The sequence below is a fragment of the Molothrus ater genome, chromosome 3 (genome assembly GCF_012460135.2).
Source record: "Molothrus ater isolate BHLD 08-10-18 breed brown headed cowbird chromosome 3, BPBGC_Mater_1.1, whole genome shotgun sequence".
Taxonomy (NCBI): Eukaryota; Metazoa; Chordata; class Aves; order Passeriformes; family Icteridae; genus Molothrus; species Molothrus ater.
The window spans coordinates 6,445,280-6,461,947 of record NC_050480.2 but is presented as its reverse complement, the minus strand read 5'-3'; the positions used below and the strand labels follow the sequence as shown (position 1 = coordinate 6,461,947).

At 48.1% G+C, this 16,668-nt stretch overlaps 1 protein-coding gene across 1 annotated transcript in view; it reads right to left on the bottom strand.

The window, feature by feature from the left end:
- The window catches only part of EHD3 (EH domain containing 3), a 29,984-nt gene extending 16,506 nt beyond the window's left edge, over nt 1-13,478 (bottom strand). The window contains exons 1-3 of the mRNA XM_036380032.2: nt 12,990-13,478; nt 6,087-6,263; nt 1,259-1,356 (exon numbers count right to left, since the gene is read on the bottom strand). Of these exons, the coding sequence (XP_036235925.1) occupies nt 1,259-1,356; nt 6,087-6,263; nt 12,990-13,216 (502 nt within the window). The 5' untranslated portion in view covers nt 13,217-13,478. The remainder of the gene's footprint in view (nt 1-1,258; nt 1,357-6,086; nt 6,264-12,989) is intronic.
- Between the last annotated feature and the right edge of the window lie 3,190 nt (nt 13,479-16,668).

Here is a 16,668-nt window from a genome sequence, read left to right as displayed (position 1 = left end):
AGCTAAGGTTCCTGTGGTGGAAAATCCCAGCAAGACAAACAAGACCTGGCTCTGTGCAAGGTGGCTGCTAATTAAAAGAAAAAAAGGAAGTTTCCAAGAAAAATTTCAATGCAAAAGTGTAATAGAACTTGGAAAGTCGTGAGTCATCTGAAATCTTATGGGGCAGAACATGGAAATATGGGAAAGGCCTCAGCACATTGGGGTGGAGGCTGTGCTGCTGAAATTCAGCTGTGCACTGTTAATAGGCAGTGTGCATGAGAACTGATGTCAAACCTGAATGCTGAGATTACTGCTCTTGGCTTTCTTCCAGAGAAAAGGTGCATAGCTCCCAGCTTTATCTAAGGAACCTTCCAGAAATGCAAGCTAGGCCACCATCACCTCACAGAGCAAGAAGGTGACCACAGAGGTCAGGTTTAAAGATGTTGCCACGGGTGGGTCTGAGTGACCTCAGGAGTTCACTGAGAGACTCCCTGCTATTTATCAGCTCCAGTTACAGGGGTCTGTAGTGACAGGACAAGGGGGAATGGCTTTAAACTGAAAAAGGGTAGGCTTATATTGGGTATTGAGGAGAAATTCTTTACTGTGAGGGTGGCGAGGAACTGGCACAGCTTGTCCCAAAAAGCTGTGGATGCCCCATCCCTGGAAGTGTTCAAGGCCAGGCTGGACAAGGCTTTGAGCAACCTGGTCTAGTGAAGGTGTGGCACACCTTCCTGTCCATGGCAGGGGTTGGAACTAGAGGATCTCTAATATCCCTTCAAACCCAAATTACTCTAGGATTTTATGATTTAGTGTCCACAGGCTTTCCAGATTCCCTACTGCAATGAAGAACTTGAGTGCCAATGGTTCTTAAACCCAATCCAGTCTTGCACTAGATTTAAGAAGCCTGGCCAGTGCAAGAAGCCAGGCAGATTACAATGGGGGCCTTGGCCATGGATCATCACTAAGCCACTGAAAGCAACTGGTTCTGCAAAGCAGATGGGCATCACTTGACTCTGATAGAAATCTCTGCTGTGGGGTAATACTGGACTGTGACACAGGAACTGCTGAGCTTGTCAGTAGCCTTCCCTGAGAACATCTAAATTCTCTGCAGGAGATTAACCATGTCCCTTTGGTCTCCATTTGCACAGAAATGCTGTAGCTCTGAGAGCCTCCCACCACTGCTTTTATCAACAGCTTGTCTAGTTTGAAGTGAAAATCATATAGAGTTCCTTTGGTTTTCATTACTGTCATTTAGAAGAGAACTGAACTTGGGACTTACCTCTGCTAATTCTCTGCTTTTCTCCAGAAAGGATTCCTGGAGTATCAATGACACTGATGCTCTCTAATACAGGGTTAGGTAGCTGGGCACAGACAAACCTGTGAAGAATATATAGAAAATAAATGTGTTTAAAAAAATAAAAAGTGCAAAACACAGTCATGATGTGCTGCACATTACAGGCAGCATGGGACAAGTCAGACTCTGATTTCTCAAGTCTTTGGCTGGAGCTTGGAGCCACTGTTATTTAAAGAAATGAGAAAGAAACTAGAACTAAACACTTTTCTCTGTTTTTCTGCCTCTGGAACACGGGTCTCAGTCATGACCTATGACAGGTTGTTTTATATAGGCCCCCAAGTTGTGAATTATGAAAATATTTGGGTTTTGGTTTATGTGCTGTTTAGATTTTAACAAGAACTGGTATTTGTTTTTCTTTGGTTAAACATTCCCCTGAAGACTTCTGAACTCAAGTGAACTGAAATAACTTGCTTTAAAAAAAAAAATCAGCAATTCTGTAGGACTTCTGTTCTCTTTCAAATCTGTCTTAAAAAGACAAAATGTGTGCTATTATTGCAGCATGGAAGTAGTAAAGCATAGACAGCATGAGATCTCAAGAGGTTGCTCAGTCTAACCTCTTGCCTCAAGGCAGGATCAGTCAGGTTATTTGTGTAAAGTGTTCTTCAAATCCATAACAATGCAGACTCACCAACATTTGCTGTGAGTCTACTCCATTACTTAATAACCTTTACAGTAAATCCTCTTTTTTAATGTCTAATCTAAATTTCATATGCTCAGTTACAAACAGAATTGATGTGGAAAATGACTTACTTTTCCCCTCTCGTCACAAAGCACACTATTGCCACCCTGCTCCCCTCAGTCTTTCCTCTACAGAAATCAATTTGGTGGTTATTTATTTCTTTTTCCAGTCTCTTCCAGTTCTCTCTAGCTGCCTTTCTAGCTCACTTCTAAATCCCTGAAGACCCTTGCAGCCTTCCTTTGGGTCCTCTCAAACTGCTCCACATATTTCTTGTCCGGGCATGGTGCCACAAGCTGACATACTCCAGCCATGGCTCACCCTGCTGGTGGTGAGCACAGTGCATGGATTGCTCCTTATCTCCTAGACTTGACAGTCTGTTTATACATCTCACTGACATGTTTGCTTTTTTAACAGCAGTATGACACTGTTAGCTCACATTCACTTTGTAATTCACTGCTCCCCCCTCTGCAGCTCCATTTCTGTGTAATTGCTCTTTAGCTGGTTGTTCCCCATCCTGTATCTCTATGCAAATCACTGCCTAAGAAGAGTCACTTGTGCTTTGTGGGCTGCAGCTCATCTATTTCAGTTGCTAGTAACAGCAAAGGACACTAAAAGCCTATCTGCTTTCCTGGTAGCATTTCATGGATAGCCTTTTTGGGATGGCACTCCAGGCAGCTCTGAGTGTGTGTGTGTGTGTACATATGCATATTAATAGGGTGGTGTGACATCCAGGCACAAAAACCATGTTACAGTGGGAGGAGGCAGAACACAGAGCATGGGGGTTGGTACAAGGACCAGTCAGGGCAGAGGCAGCCCTGCATGCTCTGATGAGTGTCTGGCTCTGCAGGAGCCCCTGCACCTCTCAGTTCCTCCAGGCTATGCCACAACCCAATTGTTCCACTTGTCTGACCCCAGGAAGATTCTGATAAGAGTGAATCCTCATGGGTTAAAGAGTGTCTCCTCCCCTAAGCTGTCAGCTATTTCAGACCACATATTACAGCTTCCCACATCCCCAGCTTGGCAGGTGGCAACAGGGAGCATTTCTGAATGTGTAATAACTCACATCAAAGAGGGGGGGACTGGCTTGATTATCCTGTTGAGTGCCAGGCACAGCAGCAGAGAACAAAAGGCTCAGGAGGTCATGTTATTCCCTTCTCCTGCCAACCCAGGTTTGCTCTTCATTGTTGCAGCCCTGAGTATTCCTTGTGCTGTAACATTAAATGGGGCAGGGGGATTTTCCACCAGTTTCTCTAGGAAAAGTACTCCACAGGAGATTTCAGATATAAGGTCAGAGGCCAGCATGAGTGAGTGCATTCTGGCTCTTTTGGCAGAGTTAAGGCTGCTGCCCTCCTGTTGTCCCAGCAGAACTGCAGGACCTCAGGGAGCTCGACCTAATTCTGTTTGGGGCCATCTGAAGGGAAGAGTGCTGTGCCAAACCAGAGTTTCACCACCTCTACAGGCAGAGCAGAGCATAGGGCTAAAGGAACAACATGTTATCTACCTCTCCAGCTGTTCACAACACTAAATCAGGACTGACTCCACCTTAGTTTCCCAAAACAGACTTTGGGGATGGGGGAATTCCTGCAACCTGGTGAATGTGATACAAAAGTAATGATCGAGATTCCTGAATTTGCTCCAGGCCCTTGATGCCAAACAAGTCTTCCTGATAACGAGGTGCAACTTTTCATCTCTCAGGAATCTTCCCAGAGGTGGGGGTTGGCCAGCAGAGCTAGAGAAAGGAAAACAAACCCTTCTCTCAATGCCCAGGAACAACCTGGGGCAAGAAGAGCAGACAAGAGACAGGATTGTGCAGACCTGCTATCCTCATGTCAGCCCTGGGCAGCCCCATGTCCCAGGCATGGGCATCTCCTGGGAATGAAGGGAGGGAAGTTACAGGCTCTGAGCAGCACAATTTGCTTGTCTCCCAGCCAAATCCTGACTGGACCAGTCTTCCCTTGCTTCCTGGAAAGCAGCAGATCCCAGTCTCTGCGGGGGGAGGGAGTTCCCAGCTAAGGGTGGATGCTCACTCCTGGAGCAGCAGGCTCTGCACCCCCCAGGACACAGTGCTGTGGGCTGCCACCTCTCAGCCAAGGCCAGTTTGGCCTGTGTGAATGCTACTGCCTCGTGCTGCTCTGTTCCTTTCCACTGATGCTCACAGTCAAGTGTTACCTTTAACCATCCCTGGGCAAAGCAGACTTCCCCATGGCCAATTTTATCTCAGTTTAGAGGTGTGGCCCCTGCAGATTAGCTCCCTTCTGCAAATTTCTTGCTCACAGCCTCGTAGCTGAGGTCAGGGCCTAGGCCTGTATACAGCAGCAGTGAGGTATGTGCAAGGCAGAGACAGCTCTGCTTGTCCCTAGCCCAAAAGCCAGGCCCGCTGGAGAAGTAACTGTGGGTGGCTTGATCTGGCCCAGTGCGTGCACCAGGACTCAAATCTGCTAAATTTCTGGCCCTCTGAGTCAACTCTTGCATGTGTTTAATTTCCTAATTAGCAGGGCATTGGCATCTGCATTTTCAGCATGTGATGCTCACACAGCTGAGCCAGTCCCCCTTAGCATGTCTCCTCTGTCAGTTTAGAAATCATTACCCCCTCTTTCTTCATGGCAGCAAGATAAAGATGTCATTAGCTGTGGCTGCTCCCTGCATTGCTAGAAGGACTGCACTTATGCTGCTGCTGAGGCCACTGCTGTGTCCCTCTGCCCTGCTGCCTGCTCAGGCACAGGCTTGACTCCTTCCTCAGGAGAAGGAAGAGTGAAGGAGCCTAACAAGAGCACAGCATGATGCAGTGAACTGGGTTAATGCATGCAGAGATCCCTTGCTGTACCAGGAGCAAATTGCATTCAGGACACATCCATCAGGCTAGTTCAGAAGTGTTGGCTTTTTTGCCCCCCATGCCTGGCCTAATGTTCCTTCTCTGCAGAGAACTGTCTGCCAGCTGTGGCTGTTCTTGGCTATTAGCTGAGTTGTTCTGAATTATGTCCTCTTTACCCACAATCTCTGCACTCCAGGCAAGAGGCCTGCTATTCTCTTAGGGCAAATGACTGTTCTGCCCTGATGCAGGGAGTGGGCAGTCACCTGACCCAACTGTTGGTCAGCTGCAGATGTTCTGAGCCCTACGAAACAACAAAAACTTCTCAAAGTCTCTCTCGTGCAGGACCACGTTGATGTATTTGAATGATGCTCCTGTGCAGTGATCAGATACTGCCTCCTGTCACCCTGAGGTTTTCCACACAGCAGTGACTCCAGCTAGGTCCCTCCCCTGCCAGCCAGCTCCTCCCTATGCTTCTCTGCAGGGTTTCCCTGCCTGGCTGCAGCCTACACCAGCACTCCTGTGGTCAGTGCTGGTAGGAGATGCTGCACCCTCTGGACAGTCATCCTCTAAGCTTGGGAGATTGAACAGGAGCCAGAGCCCAGCCCAGCTTTCCTGGCTGTTTGGCTGAGCAGCTGCCATGTTTCCAGCGTCTCCCAGTGTCAAGGGAAGGCGTCGATGATGGGTGTAGTCAGTTTGTTGCCTTCTGCAGTTTGAGCACAGTTTGTGCTCATCTAGGATATGGGTGTGTGCTGCTGGCTTCCTGTGAGGCCTAGATCCAAAAACCTCCCTATGGTTGGGCTGGGTCTAGGGGATGGAAAGGTTAAATTCCTCATGTCACAGAGGCACTGTCCAAACACCCTGCTACTCTTTTTTACAGGAAACACATTAGAGTGGTCATCAATTTGCAACTGAGGTTGTATGTGTAAGGCATGGGAATTTTTGATTACAAATGGAAGAAGCTAGAAATACTGAAGCAGGGGATAACATGTAATGAAGATATTTACCTCTAGTCTCCTATAGCATAAGCTTAGGCTGTGATGTCATTTTTGTTTTGTTTGTTCAAGTAAAATGAAGGTTTGTCACACTTGAATTTATCAGCACTTCAGCAACTGACTTATGTGCATCTGGTAGGACTGGACTGGCTTTGCATCAGCCATGTGGATGGGAGGAAAAGAAGTGCCTTCTCCCTTTACATTACTTGCTATGCTGCTCATTAGGTTCTAACTTTACTCTGCAGAACGAGAGAGTTCCCGAGTACTGACCTGTTCAAAAAGGCATTGCCAAAGGCGTTGAGTTTCCTGAACGGTTTTTTGGGATCCACCACCAACGCGTTCCCAGGAACGATTCCTTCCACATCTCCTTGCATAACTGCTATAAAGGAGTCAGTTGTAGGCTCTGGTCCAATCCTCATCCCTGGGAAATCCTGCTCCAGCAGGTACCTGTAAGTGAAAAAACAGGGTGTGGGCATGAGCCATGGGCTGCTAAGTCCTAAATGAGTTGTACTAAAGATTGCAGTGCAATTAGGAAGCTCAAGAGCAGATCCTTCCGAGACTATTTTTAGCACTGTCACTCAATTGTTTGATAAATGTCTTGGTGGCTTTTCTACTAAGGATCTCAACACTGAAAGCTCATTTAAGGTGGATTAAGAAATTAAGATGATTATAGCTGCTGGGAAGAGATTCTCATCATGTTGCATCATTTTGTGTACTTCAATCCTCAAGCCATTTGGAGCAGACTTAGCACAGCAAAGTAAAAACAGCAGTTCACTGCAATCACAGAGTTAATCCTACTACACACTACTGTTAAACCACTACACTCCTGAAACTGGCTCTTGGTGCCAATATCAATTACTTGGCTGCTGCTTGTTTCAGCAGACTCAAACAACTGATGTGATTAGCCACCAGTCCAAATCAGTTGCTTAAATGCCAACTTCCCCTGCACTTGACTGAAGTCTCAGTCTCTGTCCTTGTGTGCTTCTGAAATGCAGCCACAGGCCTGCACTACAAACTGCTCAAGCATTTTGAGCACTACACCTGGGTGGGGGAGTAAATTCCAAGCTGTATATCAAGCTAGATAGCACACTAAGTACAGCATCCCTTATTATTAACTCCTGAAGGTAGTTTGGCAAATTTCAGGGAAAGACAGTCACCCATGGGGTTGTAGGGCTTTGACTAGGCCCTGGCAGCACATCCCAACTGAGCCTGCCAAATTCAGGGTGGGTCACTGGTGTGTGCATGGGACAGTTCCCTTTGGCTCGTGAAGGTGCCAAATGCCATCACTGAGGCCAGGCCTGTGTTAGTGTGTGTAGAAAACCACCTGCTGATGCTGGGCTGAAAACTAAGACCATTATGTGCATGTGGCTTACAGAAGGAAGCTAGAACTGGTCTAGCCCTCAGTATGGGATGGTGTCAGAAGTGACAAGGAATAAGCTCTGGCTAGTTACATGAATTAAATGACTACCAGACTATGGAAGTTAGTATTAATAATGTGTTGCTTGTTGCCAGAGGGTAACTGGCACTCCCTCTTCCATTGCTTTGACCTAACCCTCAGTAGGTAGAAAGATTATTTCAGAATTGCTGCGATGTTAGATTGTGGGGATGTGGAAAAGGAAATAGGAGAAGGACTGGAAATATTTTTCATGATTGAGACTGATATGTCTAAGCACCAGAATCGGTTCACTCAGGTGAGGCTTAGGTGAGGGAAATTCCTGTGTGAGGGACTATAGGGCCATTGGCATGAAGGCTTGTGGTAACTTTTTAGGGGTTCCTGCTTTCACTGTCATTTTAACATACATAATCACTATCCAGGGTTTAAGGAGCAACAACAACAAAAAAAATTGTGCAGGCCATTTATTGATACCATGTCAGCCAATGTGTCTTCAGTTCCCAACAGGCAAGGCCAAATCAAATGGATCTAGAGGTAAAACAACCAAATGTATACTCAGGACAAATCACTGATACTTATCTGGCTTGGTACAACAAGATATACTTACTGCAACAAGAATACCTCCACAAATTATATCCATAATTCACTTAGGAGATGACCACACCTTCTTTACTGGTGCATTATCATGTATTTTCTTTTATCTTTTGTCCAAAGTGATTTCCAAGCCTAAGCTCACCAGAAGGCCACCAGAAGTGACTCTTCTTAACTGCAGAACTCTGAGATGCAACAGCAGCTGTTGAGCAGCTCTTAAAAGACCTGAAATAATCCAGGAAGAGAGCATCCCTCTGACCTCCTATCCCAGGGTGGATATATCCTATTTACCTAAACCTTACAGAAGGGTTTTCTCAAACTTTCCTATAAAAGTGGCTCATTACTTGAGAAAAGCAGACTGGAGGTAGTCCTGGTGTGTGCCCCCTCTCTGGCTAGTGATCACAATGCCCTTCCTGGCAGCCACAGCAGCTCCTCTCTAGCTTGAAGCACCTGAGAACAAGGAGGGCTTACTTCTCACCCACCAAGGGCTCTGTATGCTATCATCTGAATGTTCTTGGTTCAATTCCCTGGGAAGCTCTTTACACTATTTGCTAGGTTAGAAGCCACTGGGTCAGACTTTGGCAACTGAGCTTGTGCCTCCTTGATGGCAATTCATTAGTCCCTGATGGTCATTGCTGTCAAGACAGTGGCTTCATACAGATAGAAATTTACTGAATCCATAGAAATAAATCTTTGCATTCTCTCCATGCAAATACTAGAGAGAAAGAAATAGGGAGCATTAACAGCTGTCAAGTATAACAAGTGAAGGGTTTTTGAGAAAGGCCCCTTATTCCCAATGTCAGGTTGCAGCCTTGCTGTAAAAACCACCTTTTTTCTTTTTTAGAGGCTTGAAATGCACGTGTAACATGACAACTTTTGAGCAGAAGTGAAAATTAGTTGAGGGGGGGAGTTGTTTGTTATTTATAGACAAAGCTTCCCAGAAAAACTAACCAAAAGTCCTGTGTGGAATAGCAACTCCTCCAGACAGACTGTTTGAAAGAATTTTATCACAGCTCCACTCAGCTAACGTTTCAAAGCATTTCTGTGTTTATTTCTTGTGTAAGACGTAAAAAAACACAAAACAAAAAAATCCCAACAAAAGCACAAAAGAAGTAGCCACACACCAATGTGACTGACTTATGTGCAACAAGTGGTAGGAAACCAGAGAGATGAGGATTTGTACTGCCCACTATCACAGCATCTATTTTAAGTGAGGCCCCTCTGGGAGATTTGGGTACGCTGGGCAGCAGGGTGTCAGCAGCATAAGAATCTCATTGTGCGAAGGACAAACACAAGGGGTTGTATTGACACTGCCTGATGGGGGGAAGGCACTTCTGCTCAGCAGTGACACAGCCTGCCCTGGCTACCAGAGGCAAGACAGAGAACACATGCAGTTGTCACATTTGTGGGGATTTCTGGGAGAGAAGAGCAAACAACAGCTGGGGAAAACACCAACCACCAGCAATCTCCTCTGCCAGTGCTGCACGCCTTAAGCTGAGGTGCTGAACACCTTCAAAGGCCTGGGGGAGTGACTCCCAGCCAGGTTAGGGATGTCTGTGGAGTAGGGGAATAGGTGTTTTATGACCAATCTGCTTTTTAGAGCAGTGTCTGGGGTCGGTGTGTGGCTGGAAGCATCGTGCTGCCCGCCTGCTCCTGGGAAGGGCCAGGCCAGGAAAGCTGCATTAGTGCCGGCCCAGCTGAGGGACGCCTTTCCCAGGTGGATTTGGGGATGGGTGAGGAAGGGGAGGCCGGGCTCCCCGGGCAGGAGTGCCTGCAGGATGTGGGGGAAGGGGCTGCCTGCCTGCCTGCCCGTGATGAGTCATGCAGGAGCCCTGCAGGACGCCGTGAGTGTGGCAGCAGAGGTGATGCTGAGCGGAACGGGAAGGAGGGCAGAGCAGCAGGAAATGGTGACAGAAAACTGCCCCGTGCAGGCACAGATGAAAGGATCAGGGCTGCACGGGGAGGTCACAGCAGAGCTCTGTGTGCAGCCTGTGACAAACGGCGTGGAGGGGCCAGGACGTGTAAATGATTAGCTGTAGGAGGAAGGGGTGGCTACAGCAGAAAAGCAAGCTATGTTGACAGTTAGTAGGGCTCTAGCAGGCTTGTTTATTTTATTAGCAGGATGGCTGGACTTGAGCCAGGATTATTTTTAGAAATGACCAAGGAATCTAAGTTAATTAGGAGAGTAATGTTCTGTCCTGTACTCCCACTCTCCTACAGGAAACATAAGAAGCAGTAACATTATAAAGGCAGGCTCCAGTGAGATCCTGCAGTGGCTGTCACATATTCCCAGGTAGAGGTGTTGCCTTGCCCTAACCAGCAGTGACTTTCAGCCCCCAACCATGTGGAAAAGCATCAGCCAAAGGTATGCTGAGGAGAGAAATGGGAGTGAGCACAAAGAGATGATACAGCAGGAAGCAGGAATGGAAAAGCTGCATTGCAAAGCAATGCAACACCTTTCACGTAGCAGAGAAAGGCTCAGCTCTGTGTCCCTGCAAGGAGAAGAGGGAACAGCCTGGTTCCACTGGAAACAAGCCATGCTCTGGTCTTGCTTCACTGGCTTTGACCCACACAACTCACCTCCCTCTTCCCTGGCTCAGCCTCTAGGAATATTTCTCACTGCTGACCTTGACTGCCTTTTTTCTGCCATCAGCTCCTGACAAGAGAGCAGCCTCACTGCAAGATGCTACAGCTTAGGTGCTTAAGAGCTTTGCATTCCTTCCTTGTTTCACCTCAGATTCCTCAGAACAAGGAAAGAGGTTTGGAAGACAGACATTCCTTAGGTAGGTGACTAAGGGTCTTTTTTTTTTTTTGGTTAGGTATCCTGGGATCCAGGTAAAGTGGGGCTGAGTTCATTCCACATGATTGTTTACTGGCATTAAGTCATCTCCCAAAATTGCATGGCAGTACAAGCAGGATGCAATTTAAGAGTGGAATAGATACATAAGGATAACCCTAATTATCCTGACAAGATTGTGGACGGAATGTCCAGAGGCTGTTTCTTGCTTCACTCTATTGCTAAGCCATAATGGTTGTCAACCCTCCCACTTCCTCCCCCCAGCCCCCTTTAACTCCTCCCTGCTCTCAGCTTTAGCTCCCACTTGCCTTCCCACAATGACTCTGGATGCTAATCTGGTGCTTATCCCAGCTCTCTAATGAGCAGTGCCTGCAAGCTCATGCTGGAAGCCTGTCACGAGCAACACGAGGTTTCCCGGCCTTTGTCTGGGAGCACACTGGAGTAAGAGGCTCTCACACTACTCTCAGAGACCCTGGGGTTCTACCAAAGTTCTCAACTTTCACCTTCTTGGGCACTATTTTAAACACAAGACTCTGCCTTTCTGGAAGGCCCGTTTGGCACCCCAGTGAAACAGAAGCTGCCAAAGCTCCTGGTCACTTTTGCTTGACCATCATCTCTGTAGGCTGATCCCAGCCCTGTGCCCAGAGAAAACTGGGAGAAGAGTACACAGGCATGAGTGAAAAGCAGTTGTCAGAGGCCCACATCCACTTGCTGGCTGCAAAAGGGTTGTTGCTGCCATGCCACATGAGCAAAGACTCAATCTTCTTGTACCTGGAACGTGCTCTAGGCACCCAAAGTTCCTGCAAAAGGAGCTGAGGCTTGCAGAAGAAGGACTTCACTGAGCAGAGAGGGGCAAAGGCAGGAAGTCTCTGCTAAGAGCATGCTGGTGAGACTGCAGGGAAACACTGATGCTGACAACCCAGAGAAAAGAATTAGGAAGAGATGCTTTAGTGAGACAGCCTTACCAGGAATTCAGCAATTCCTCCTGTTCAGGCTCTGAGTGTCTGTAACCCAGAGGAGAGAAAAAGCTTTCCAAACAGGTTTGGTATCAGAACAGAGATCTGGGGTGGAACCAGGCATTTGTGCTATCCTCTCTATTTTTCAGAAGAGTAACTCCCTTTGCAAACATGTGCAAAATGCTTCTTTGGGTCTTCTGCACCCTTCACCTGACCTGCCCATATGAGAAAAGCCTTTTAACTCTTAAACTTTGTTTGCCAGGTACATGCCAAGGTAGCAGAAATGCATTCTGTTCTTGGCTCCCGACCAGGAAATTTAGCAGCAGGAATATTACAGCACATTGAAAAAAAAGCCCCTGCATTTCTCAAGGTCATTCCTTTAGAGGTACAGTCAATTTGATTCACCTCTCCTACTCTCTGCAGTTCCCTCCTTCACCAAGAAATACTGGTAGAACAAAGGGCTGGCTGCCTGTGGCTAGCGTCCAGATTTACACTGGGGTAATTCCACAGATTTCAACAGAGCCACACCAGAAAAAGGCTGGAATTTAACGCTTAGCTTATGAATCACATAGGAAACACGGACAGCGCAGCTTCAGCTATGATCCCAAGGGAGAGGCTGCTGCAAGTTGAACTAGCAGCATGGCTGAACACAGATCCCTGCAACCAAGTCCAGCCGGAAAAGTTTAACCCTTTCTCTGCGACAGTTTCACATCATCGAACTGAAAGAGCTGCTGGCAGCTGCTCTTTCTTCACAGTTCGAAAGGAACTCGCTGCTCCCAGCATCTCGGCCGAGCAGGAGGCCACAGTTAAAACAGGGCTCTCCTTCTGGAGCCCTGAGGAGGGGCAGGTCTCTCTGCGCACAGGCACACACATGCTCCTCTCAGTGGGATCTGAGCGCTGTCTCTGGGACAGTGCAGAAAAAGACAGACAGACGCAAGCGTGTAACAGCAACAGCAACGCCTGCAAACCGAAGCATCACTTTTAAAGCTGCCTCACCCCTCAAAAGCTGCAGCAAATTGAAAAGAATCGCTATCTCAAGGGTCAAGTCGGGCAGTGCAAGCACGGAATGCCCCGCGCATTCCCAAAGGCTTCCCAAAGCTTTGCACTTTGAGCGGCCAGGAGGGCCCCGGTGACTCACACACAGCTCCGCACTCCTGCCCTGCCTGCACTCCTCAGCCCTGCCCTGGGCTACCCTTTGCCACGTCGGTGTTTCATGGGACATCTTACACCACCCTGTGCTCGCGAAGGGATGCTCTGCTTTCGAGTGGAGTGAAATGAAATGAAAAGCTTCAATGGAAAGCTGTTGAGGGGACGCGAAGGGGGTAACAGAAGGGGGATCGAGCCATAGCACGGGCAGCAGTTCTGCCCCACCCCAGTGCCCAGGCGTCGAGGGTGCAGGCATGGCTGGGAGGGGGCAGCAGGCAGCGGGCTTTTACCTGATGAAGGTGGTCTTCCCGGTGGAGTACTGCCCCACGAGCAGCACCATGGGCTTGTTGTCGAAGTCGGCATCCTCCAGGGCGGGCGAGTGGAACTCGTGGAACTTGTAGTGTTCTTCCAGCGGCAGCAGCTTGGTCTTGTAAAGCTTCTTCAGGCCGTCGCTGACCGTTTGGAACACCTCCGGGTCCTTCCGCCGACGGTCGTCGGTGCCCAGCCAGCTGAACATCTTGTGGCCTCCTGACGCCAGCTCCGCGACGACCACCGGGGCTGGGCTGGGCTGGCTGCGAGCGCGGGCTAGCCGCGCATCCCCCTCGGGCCGGGCGGGCCTCACTCCGCTCCGGCGCCCACCCGCAAGGGCCGTCCGCCCTCACGCCACCTGCGCCGGCGATTTCAGCCAGAAAGCGCTCCCCGCGGGAGGCTGAAGGAGCGGCTCGTCCGCGCAGCCCCGGCCCAGCGGCACCGGCGGGCGCCGCCTCCCTTCACGCCGCCGGCTCCCGGCGTGGGCATGGCGCGGAGGCCCGGCCCTCCAGGAAGGGGGCGGGCGCCGGAAGCTGGCCGTTCCTGGCGGGCGCCGCCCGTTCTTCCCGGCGGGTGAAGCCGCGCCGGGCGCCGCCATGTTGGGCAGCGGGAGGGGCCGGGTCCCGCCGCGCCCCCTGGGGGCCGTTGGAGGGAGTTTCAGCCCGGCCGCCATTTTATTTCTTTGCTCGCCTCGCTGCGAAATAGGCCTTAAAACATCCACTGAAATGAACCGTGCGAGTGCAAATCTGAGAGGCGGCCGGCTGTTCCTGAGCACTGCCGGCCTCATCGGGGTCTCCATCCTCTCCCAGAATGGGTCTCTTGAAAGAGACCACAGTGGTGGTCCAACCTCCCTGCTCAAGCAGAGTCATCCCAGAGCGTGTGGAACAAGATTTCCATAAGATGGTTGTGGGAACACTCCAGTGAGGGAAGCTCTGCAGCCCTTTTGGACAGTATGTTTTGTGTGTAGTCATCAACACAATAAAGAAGTTCTTCGTTATACTCAGGTAGAATTTCCTGTGTGTAAGTTTCCTGCCCGTTGCCTCTTGTCCTATCGCTGGCACCGCTATGAATAGCCTTGCTCCATCCCCCTGAGATATCTAAAGGGGATATCTAGATATCTAAATAGATATAAAGAATATCTTGATATCTAAAGCCCCGCTTTAGATATTTACACACGTTCATGAGATGCTTTTAGTTGTATCTTGGACTGTGCTTTCCCCAGCCCAGTGATTGGGCTGCACTGCTGCCCCTCACTTTGAGGGCTCACGGCTCTGACAGGTGCTTGGAAAAGTTCTCCATCTAAGTAGGTGAGACGGGCAAATTATCTGCTGTCCCAAATTCTTTATTCCTCCAGCAATGACGGATGACAGGACAGCCACACAGGTTTTCCAGGAGTAGCCTGAGGATCAGAAGTCCTTGGGGCTGGCCATCAGCTCCGCTGCCAGGCTCTCCTCATCTCCACTGCAGCAGCTGGGATAAAGCAGGATTTTTTTTTTCCTAAAATATCTCCTAAAGGCTTTTTCACTTTAGTCCATCCCATGGGCCCAAAGAATGTGGCAAGAGGCAGTTTTGGAAACAGTCCTGCCGTGTGGCAGTTCCTGCCCTTTCCCAGCCATTTCAGCCGGGAGGAGCCCAGATCTTGCATAAGCAGAGGCAGTTCTGCATTAAAACTTTTTTTTTTTTTTTTTTTTCTCTACAGGAGGAGGGGACACATGGAGACTGTGTGGTCCTGTGTGCCTGAACAGTGCTCCAGGTCCATTTCTATACCTTGTACTGCAGGAGAAGACACTTTCCTTGTTCTCGTTGTGTGATCCTAGGCACTCATATGCTGACCCAGGAGGTGCAAGCAATGACTCCAGGGATCAATTTTCTTTTTCTGGAAGAACATAGCAAGCTGACTGTATTTTCTGAAGATCAGACTTTTCTGCTTTCCTGCCAATGCCTAGAGCTGAAAGTGGAACTGATGTTTTGAAAGCTCCTTAAGACAAATTTCCCTCATTTCTTTAGTTTTATAAATAGAGGCTTTTGGCTTTAAGAATTTGATGACTCCTTTCCAGTGAAAACTCCTGAAAATGAAAGGCCCCATAGAATTCAACATGTTTTGGCAAGAATTACTCATTTTGTAGGAAAAGACTTGCTTTCATCTTCTAGATAGTTCTGCCATTTAAGGGCTGTGCTCTGGCATTTCTACAGCTATATATGGAATCTCTTTGGTGCTTGCTTGTGTTATCCTCAGAGCTGAGCAAAGGCCAGGCCAGGAAGCCTTTGATTGTAAATCTCCCCAGGCCACCTTGGTGCCCTTCCTGAATGCAGCAAATGGGGCGAAAAGCAAAATTTCTGTTGTGTAGGCTGCGGGAGCTGACTGCCACAGGTATGGCAGAAGCACAATTGTTCCCCATTTACAAGGTGAGGATATTAATCATTAAACTTCACAAGTCGTAAATATGCATATCTGATGGCTAAATGGCCAAAAAAAAAAACAAACCCCAAAACCTTGCCTTGGCTGAGGAGAGTCCCTTTCCTGTGGATTCATTAACTCTGAGGCAGATCACAACAAAACTTGACAGTCTTTATAGACTTTCTGTAGGTATCTCACAAGCATTGCACATTTTTGTTTATTTTCAGTCTGTTTTCTTAGCCATTTGAGACTGACTTCCTCAACAACTATCTTTACCTTGAGGTACAGAGCTTGCCAAAAACAAAGGGAAGTAAAAATTAGGAAAGGAAATTTACAGTATAATTAGGTTTTTCTTTCTGCCAGAATCAAACTGAAAGTTTTAATCTGTTTCTATTAATCATTCCTTTTCATTTCTTAAACAGAGGTTTTCTGTTGGATAGATTGGCCTTAGTGGTGCAATCTTCAATAAGTTGTTGGGTTTTTTTTAGTAATTTACATTTTTAAAATGTAGAAACTCTCCCTTGACAGCCCTGCACAGAAGCCACTCTACTGCAGCGCTCAGAACATATTGGTGGAGTCTGCTACTGTCCTCTACTACAGAATTTGTCTTTATCTTTAAAGATATGATGGATTTAACTTTTAGTTCTGTAATTTCTGAGTCGTGTCCCTGCTTTTGGTAGCAGGGCTTGCAGTCACTTAGCTGGATGCTTGCCTTGACCAGGAGAGAGGGGCTTGCTGGAAAAGCTTCACTTCCACTTTGATGAAAGTCAGTGAGGCTGAAGTAAGTCATGCAGTATTTGCACACAAAATGAAACCTGGGGTTTTGGGGGGAAAACCACAATGTTGTAAAACAGAAACTTGTGAAATGGTGACAAATATGTTTGCTTATCTGCAGCCTTAGGTTGGACAGGTTTACTTCCTACAAAAGATCATCTGAGGATGGGGACGTTGAAGTCACAGAATCTGAAAAGATGTGGTGACTCAGACAGTTTCAAGAAGCTTGTGGGAGCAGTGTAGCTCAGTAAAATTAACTTCCTGCCAGCACAGTTACTGCCACTGTTTGTCCATTACCAAGTGTGAAACCTGAGGAGACAGTGTCAAAAGTTCAGGTGCTGATGGGTTCAACAGGGAATAACCAGGGTTGTGGGAAAGGAAAGAAGGGAGAGGAAGGCACAGCAGGCCCCTAGAATTAAACCAAATATACTAATTTGATAAGTAAGGGAGGGAGAGTTTCCTCTGGTTCAGCTGGATCAAAATTCCCA